We start from the raw sequence: 8,437 nt of genomic DNA on the forward strand, positions 1-8,437 counted from the left end.
ATTCATACTTTGGGTTGACGATGAAAAGATATTGAACCTAAAGTTCTATATCTTAGTGCCATCAAAACGCCCATGTATCTTACAAACCATAACAGGTCTAATATTACATTTGCAAATAACTTGCTAGTTTAAATAGCGCAACTTTAACAATACCATTAGGCGAGAGCCAAAGAGGATATCTAAAGATATCTTTATGGCATCAAAGATCTAAGTTTTTCTATCAGAAAAATCAAGATATGACTGTAGTGGGATATCCATACACTAGCTATATAATTGATCCCCATAGAGTCAGATCACAGACTGCTTGTATGGTGATATAGCCATCTCGATCATAGGAGTCATCAAAACAGATTCCAATGACTACATTCACCTATCACTCTGAAACATCACATACATGTGTATAGCTTCGTATAATGATAAACCACATACAATAATAATGTGGTATTAGTTCTATTGAATCACTGACCATTATCTATGAAGATAATACTGCATGCATTTCTCAAATACAAACAAATTACATAAAAGCAATATAACCAAACATATTGCTCCTAAATTGTTCTATCCTCATAATAGGAAGATATAAATCTTGCAAACTAAATCATGTGATAACCTTGCTACTTTATCCACTAAGTACTTACCAACTTACATTTCCCAATATTCGTAGAATTGGTATACGATGACTTCAAGATTTGCAAGGTTCAGGGGAGTTTACCCTAAATAATAAATTATTCATAATTACATCGTACTATTTTTTAATAAGTTTTTCCTATACAGTTTTTCATATAAGGTTTTCGATAAGGTAATATCTACACAAGATCATATGTCATATCTCTTATTTTCCCTTTCAGAGTTTTTAAAGGAGGTATCAAAGATATATCTATTGTTTTCTAAACTCGTTTATGGATTTTTTCTTTTAAAGGTTTTCTTATATGAGTTTACAAAGAGACAATAATCAATATATCTTGTACCATTTTCTCATTGAGTTTTAAAGGAGTTTTAATAGTATATCACTATTATTCCTCCTATTTTCTCAAGTGATTTTTGGAGGTTTTAATATGATCTATAGATCATAATTATTGTTTTCTAAGTCCACCAAAATGAGTTTTTCCTACCCGAGTTTCTCATAGGAGCTTACAATGATGCAATAATTAATATATGCCATATCATTTTCTCCTTACATTTTCTCATTGGGTTTTAAATAGTTTCAATGGTATATCAACATAATAATATGTTATTTTCTCCTTATTTTTCCCATAAGGTTTTAGAGGAGTTCCAATAAAAAGTTTATAAATATAACAATTGATCAAGAGAGAATGTTATAGATAGATACATTTTAGATATAATTATGTGATCAATTACCAAAAATTATGTCTATTAAGAAGAAGTGTCTCCTTAATAGATATATTCTCTCATCATGTTCATTCATCATGTATAAATATGTAAATTCTCTAATGAATACAAACAATTACACTCTCTAATCTCACTGTCTTAATCTACTTTCTGAAGTTCATTATAATTCATACCGCAATAAAATCTTTCAGAATTTCTTTAAATTTTTGGTCGTCGATTGACTTTTTCTAGGAACACATGATTTTGCAATTATGTCATCCGTGACAAAAGATGAGAAGAGGTCGCAATAGGAGCCCTGACGAGTGAAGAAAGCTTCCACGTACTCACGTGACATGAGATCAAGGAATTTACAGAAGTGAAGAAATGTTCAAATGATGTTGCGATTGCAGTCGGCAAATGATATTTTGATTGCAACGTCTACACTATTTTATTTGTGTTGAGGAAACAAGTTGGGACACCACCGATTCGGATCGAGCTAACCTTTATTCGGACACTAGAGGGGTGCTAGTACCCTTAGCTAAAAATAGAAAATGATTTGAGCTGCACTCAGCCAAATTCTAAAATTGGACAATCAATATATTTTTTATATACATTGAGATCAATGTATTTTGAGAGTAAATAAGTAATTTATCTCGAAAACTGGTCTCACAGTATTATAATTTTACTATGTTTTATATTACAATATTCTCGTGAGCAATTTATAAAGCTTTTATACGAGTCTAATAAAAAATATATTTTTGCAGCCACTCAGTTAAACATACAAACACATATCACCTAACCTATTTGTGCACTTTAGGAATGCATTTATTGTCTTAGATGGCGATGGTTTTTTGTTAGACTGACTATTTAAAACTCGTAGTAGTAAATGATATAAACCATAACATAAGAAACAAGCTACACCACACCAAACAATATCCTTTTATGAAATAAATGGAAGTAGCCAAGCCACTTGTGGATTGGAGGACAACCACCTCTAACAAAGGTTTGGTTCTCTACTATATTCATTTGTTAAAAGATAAACATTATCCTTTCACAGTACTTATGATAGTTACAATGCAACTTTAATATCTTCATGTTTAAAAAACTCAGCTACCTTTAATAGATATCTAAAAATTTATTATCTATAATATTATTACAATACACCTAATACTATTATAGCTTCTTTTATTTTTTTTATTTCTAATAACTACTCTATTTTCTACCTTCTATTACTCTTTCATCATTTTAAACCTATAATCAACCTTTATAAAACAGTAGTACAAAACTGATAAACAGTGTTGCAGACACCCCATATTTGGAGTATCCAGATCTCTATCTTCATCACTGTCCTGCTACTGTAGCAGAAGAAAAAAGTATCTGTCAGAGCTAGTTTGGGGCCACAATCATCTATTTCTACTGATTGGTTAGAGTTAGCTTTAGATCATCTCCAGTATATACTTTAAAAATTCGTCTCCTATAATACTATTATAGCACCTCCTTATACTATTACAGTACTCTTTATTTTTTCTATTTCCAGCAACTATCCTATTTCATACCTTCTATTACTTTTTTTCTTCCTCCAGACCCACAGTCAACCTTTATAAACAGTATTACGGTTGCTACAGTGTTTCAGCAAATTTGGAGTGACAGATTCTCTCTCCTTAATACTGTAGCGTGTTTCAGCAAGTTTGGAGTAGCAGATTCTCTCCTCAACCCTGCAGGGTGGGATAAACTCGAGTGCTACAGTATTTACGGGGTAATGTAGTGCTACAGTATTTACGGGGTACTGTAGCACTAGAAACCAAAACTGCTGAAGATGCCTTAGCTGGTATCCATACATATCGCCATCATCAGCCTGGAGACCCTTTCAAATATTAGCTAGGAGGAAATCATCAACCAAAACTCATCCCTTTAAATACACCCAACCGCGCTCAAACCAAATTACGCAACACGCGGGTACCGAAACAGCTCAAAAACCAGGCATGTCCATGCCATCCCATAACGGCCCAACCATCCAACGGCCGAAACCAACGCGATCCAACGGCCCCCTAAATTTTGTCCAAAAAATAACCGGATCCCACCACTGCCACTACCAAATCCCGTTTTCTAAAATCAAAATCCAAGGCTCGCTTCCCCTGGCTTCCGCTCCCCATCCTCCGCATGCCGCCTCGTCACCTGCCCCGGGTCACTGCCAGGTAGGCCCCACCATGCAGCAGCTGCCTCCGCCGCCCCCCGCCGCCGCGTCCTCCTCGTCGGCGTCGCTGGTGTCGCGCGCGCGCACGGCGATCCACTCCGCCGCCGCCCGCGTGCTCACCGACATCAAGGCCGACCTCCGAGGTACGCCGCGCGTGCCGTCGTGCGCCTGCCCCACCCCTCCCCCCCTCCTCACGCTCGCGCTGCTCGGTCCGGGGTCCGAATCTGATGAACTCCCGGCGGGGATCGGTTGTGGTGGGTGCAGATGCGGACGGATCCGGCGGGCGCAGCAGGGCGCCGTCCCCGAGGACGTCGCTGGATCGGGAGGCCGGCGCGGGCGCCACGGGGCTGGCGCCGGACGTGAGGCCTCCGCCGTCGCCGCGTGATGAGGTACGGAATCCTGGCATCTCCATCATCGAATCGGCAGCTGCTTCGTCCGTGGAATCGTGGTGAGGTGACAATCGCGAGGTGGGATCGTGAATTCGTGCTAGACGGTGACTGATGAGGTGGTGAATTCTTCATGTGAGAGTGGTGAATTGGTCAACTTGTTGTGGAAGCGTTGCTACTTGAGGCTGTTGAGCTGTTATCTGGCGTGTGTAGCTCTGTTCTGGCAGCTGCGCGCAGCGTAATGGTGAAGTTTTGAATTGGACGACCATGGGGGTAGAAAAGTTCAGACCTTTCAATTAGTAGCAGCTACTTTGTTACTTCTTTGGATTGTTAATGCTCCATGGTATGGGGATTTGATTGATGCGAACACCAGAGCTTCATGTGATCATTTTCTTTTTGACATGCTGGAGTTAAGTTGGGTTTGTTAATCACAGTTGAGTGAAGCTTTCAGCTCTAGTGAAATGGACCGAAGAATGAGTTTGCGACAGTAGTCAGGACGAGTATGCATTGTTCTCTAAGTAGTGCCGAAACCTTTTCTTTTAATTCCGCAAAAGGCCTATCTGTTGAATGCTTAAATTTCCAATTTGTGACTTTCCTTGTTGTAAATGCAAATTAGCTATTGAAATAGCTCCATCTTCACGTAAGCTACTAAAATTTTTCATGCCTCCAGGTCCTAAAAGTAACCCCCACAGGGGATGAGGATTGCTCAAACATACTACCCGAGTCAACTTCTTCAACAAAGCTGACCTTTCCTTCAACTTCAATAGTTAAACAACTGGTAGCTGCCATTGAGTAAGTTCATGTTCCTTAGCATAGTTATGTACTTATGTTATCCAGCATTTCAGTTCACCCGCCCTTTAGCAATATGTAGTATTCAAAAGATATAGAACTCTGTCCAAAATAAGTGTCATGGCATATTAAGTCTCCCATCCTTAGAATACCATTTATCCACTTTATTTCTAAAGTGCATTCAGTGCTGCAAGCAAACCTGCATCATTTTGTATTTTGCACTCCCTATGAACTTTTTATTTATGTGAATGGTTTCATTTAGGCTATTTTGAATATGGGAAATATACAAACAGAGTTTTGCTCTTGTAGAAATGGGAAAATTTTCAAGTCAATGACTGATATGAGGTCCACTGGAGACCAATTGCTGAAAGAGAAGGGAGGCTTGAGCTTGTCTGTTGTCAAATCACTCGTTCGCCGCGAAAAGGAGGAAAGATCGAGTTCTGAATTTGTCGGCGATGAAGAAACACAATCTTTGATGTACTCCTTGTTCAAATTAGGTATGCTTTCACTCGATGTTCTGAGGATATTAGTTTGCATTGTTATTTTGAATTATGATGCATAATTATCTTTTCAGAGGAGCAATTTCCACATGACGGAAGTCAATGCAACCCAGAATTGCTTCATTCAACATCTCTGTCCAAGGATCTCCATGGTGCACCACCTGGAAGTTTTATTCATCAACTAGCAGAGGCTATTGGCAGCATTAGTTCTGTGCACAAGATGGCATTCTTTTGGCAATCCGTAGTTCTTGAGGTGAGTGTTATGCAGATGAACTCCCCCTTATGATTAGGAAACTATCTCGTGATCGACGTATCTTGGCAGTGCCATTTGGAAACACTACCTTGTAATTGATGTATCTTGGCAATACGAAACTGTTAAGAGACAAGGTCATTACATATGACAGAACTAATTTTGTTTCTAAGTGAGTAAGACAAGCAAGGTACTGAATTATTAGAAAAGAATAATCAAACTAAATGTAAACGCCACATTTGATTTTCTTTTGTTCTACATGCAGTTGAGGAAACTATGGTCCGATTGGCAACCAGTGCCTCAAATGCCACTAGATTCTGCTCCGGATTTGAATTTTTGTTTACTACATCAGGAGATACAAGTCATTAATTGCTGCATTGCCAGGAAAAAGCGAAGAAAAGCAGCTAAGGAGTCGCTGGATTCCTTACTAAAACAGGCAAGTATTGATGACTCAAATCCCAGGTTTTTGAATGGGGAGTCTCCTGATAGCGGGATGCATGCAAGAGATAGCACTGGTAATTTTGTTCTTCGACTTGGTGCTGATCGTTCATCTGAGAGCTTAATGTTGCTGGAAACTGGTGAGCCTATCTATTCCCCAATGCTGCAGGTAATCTGCTATGTTTTTTACAGACTTTCAGTTCATCTTTTATGATGCTTCCTTTCATTATTTCTGAATTTGCCACACTCCATATCCAGGAAGGCCCCATCATGACAGCAGAGCTAATAAAAGAAACAGAGGAGCTTGTCTTACGGACAGGAAGGTATGCCAAGGTTTCTTATGTGCTACAGTATTCTAGGACGCCACTAGTTAAATCTAAGGCAGTAATTCAAAATTGATCCAATTAATTCATTTCAGTTCTCACTGCTCCGCTTTATAATCCTTGTGAAATGCCATTGCATATCTCCATTTCTGTCACTAATATTATAGCTACTTTTTGAGTAATAAACCATTGTTTGTGATGCTTTTCATTATTTCTCAGTCTTGGTGCTGGATGCTCTCAACTTCTATCAGATATGCAGGCTTTCAAGGCAAGTTTAAAGATGTTCTTCTCAGAGAATACAAGGCATTTCAGACTAAACTTCCTAAACAAGAAATTTCCTTTTCCTAACAGGCAGCAAATCCAGGATGTGTCCTGGAAGACTTCGTTAGATGGCACTCTCCACCTGATTGGTCTGAAGATTGTGCTGCAAGGAGTACCACAGCAGGGGAAGGCTCATCTAGACATGGTCGGTTAAGTGATAGAATGCAAACAAAAGGTGATAACTGATGACTCTCTCTCTGTCTCTCTCTCTCCACATGCGCGTGGGCATGCTTACTTATGTGCTACTATGTATCTTAAATATCTTCATTTGATGTTGTGTGGCTATCTAGAAGGAAACTTGTGGAAGGAATTGTGGGCGGCTGCAAAACCTATACCTGCTGTTGAACAGACTCCTATATATGATGAAGATTTAGCAGTGTGAGTAGAAGATATATTAGTGAATTGTTTTTCAATCTTTACATCACCCATAATTATTATTTAACAATCAAACCTTGCAGGGAGAGCATCTTTGATGCCTTGGAGGTTATTGAGCCATCAAAACTGTTTGAGCAGCTACTTGCTGTCATTGTAAGCTCAATTTTCTCCCTTTTTTCCCTTATCTCGGTTATAGCTAGATTTCGTCTCGATCTATTTATTTTAGGACAAATGATCTTCACATACTGATTGCTATTTGTGAATATCAGCTTTCTGCATGCTTTGTAGCAGCAAAATCAGTTCTACCAGCAGATAACAACCTGTCAAAATTATTCTACGATTGTAAGGACTACATAATTGGTATTTACCAAGATGGCATGTCAAAAGAGAAGCTAGATGAGATCTGCAAGGTATTTTGCTTTTGTTTATCCATCCAGTAATTGTGTTACTGCAGTTGTAGCATAGCATGAACATACTGATGCCATGCTAGGTATACGAGACAATGGAAGCCATAGTAACCCACCCCGAAGAAGCTCTCCAGATCATGGAGCAACCTGACGAAAAGTTTGCTGAGAATAAAAACCGCTTCAAGCTCAAGCTCAACTTTATGGCCAAAGATTGCCAGCCACTTTGGAAGCACGCGCCAAAGGATGACAAAAAAACGTCTCCAAAGGATGAGAAGAATGCATCGGAGGAAAAGAACACAAAAATGTTCTCGAACCTTTTTGACAAGAAGGTATCCATATTTTCGAAGAAGAATGTGAAATCATCGGAGGCGCTGCCGGCACCGCTAGCCCCTTCATCTGCACTGGGGCCATTTGACGAGAGCGAGTGGACAATTTTGTAGTTGGAATTCCTGTATAGTTCATTTGTACAATTTGTAGAGAGGTGCTCCCTAGATGTCGGGAATAATCTTAAGCTGTAAATACTCATCCGATTCATTGACCCCGTTTTGAAATAAACTAAGTGAATATTTCAATGCACTTCCTGTCTGTCCAAATCGAGTGACCTTTTTGTCACACTAAAAAAGCGAATATTTCAAGGCACTTAGATCGATGTTACCGGTGGTTTTTGTTCTTGTTGTCGATCTAGATAGCAAGTTGCTATTGTTCCAGTCATTCTGTGCTGAAACCGTTTTACAAATCTCAGCATCCTTTTGAGCGTTTTGTTACTTTTGTGAATCATTAAACCCAAATTGGATTGGATCCACAAAGATCACAGGCGTTGCCAACTTGCTCTGCCCGCGGAGAAGTTGAGACGTCTGATCATGTTATGTTCGTCTGCCCAGTGGCCAGGTTCATTTGGAATCTGCTGGGAGTTTTTTTTTTTTTTTGGCTGGGCAAGAGCTGCTGCAAGCCTCCAACAGTTCGTTGACCAAGTGCTCAAATGTAGAGGCGCTAAAGAAAACAGTTCCCTGTTGCCAATCCCTGGGCACCGTGGTTAACCAGGAATGACTTTGTTTTCCGGGATGTTGTAGCGTCCTCCCGAGTAACTGTAGCTTTCAAGAATGGTGTCATTTATGCATCGATGGA

The 8,437-nt window shown here is 39.5% G+C and overlaps 1 protein-coding gene across 1 annotated transcript; it reads left to right on the plus strand.

The window, feature by feature from the left end:
- The first annotated feature begins 3,264 nt into the window (after positions 1 to 3,264).
- LOC133893354 (uncharacterized) lies at positions 3,265 to 7,888 on the plus strand. Its single transcript, XM_062334356.1, has 13 exons — positions 3,265 to 3,666; positions 3,788 to 3,912; positions 4,580 to 4,701; positions 5,008 to 5,195; positions 5,273 to 5,451; positions 5,714 to 6,055; positions 6,145 to 6,209; positions 6,429 to 6,481; positions 6,565 to 6,705; positions 6,821 to 6,908; positions 6,989 to 7,058; positions 7,175 to 7,315; positions 7,396 to 7,888. Exons 1-13 carry the CDS (start codon positions 3,312 to 3,314, stop codon positions 7,750 to 7,752), a joined length of 2,226 nt encoding a protein of 741 aa, XP_062190340.1. The 5' UTR covers positions 3,265 to 3,311; the 3' UTR covers positions 7,753 to 7,888.
- Positions 7,889 to 8,437: the final 549 nt, after the last annotated feature.

This window comes from Phragmites australis, chromosome 15 (assembly GCF_958298935.1).
Source record: "Phragmites australis chromosome 15, lpPhrAust1.1, whole genome shotgun sequence".
In the NCBI taxonomy this organism is placed as follows: Eukaryota; Viridiplantae; Streptophyta; class Magnoliopsida; order Poales; family Poaceae; genus Phragmites; species Phragmites australis.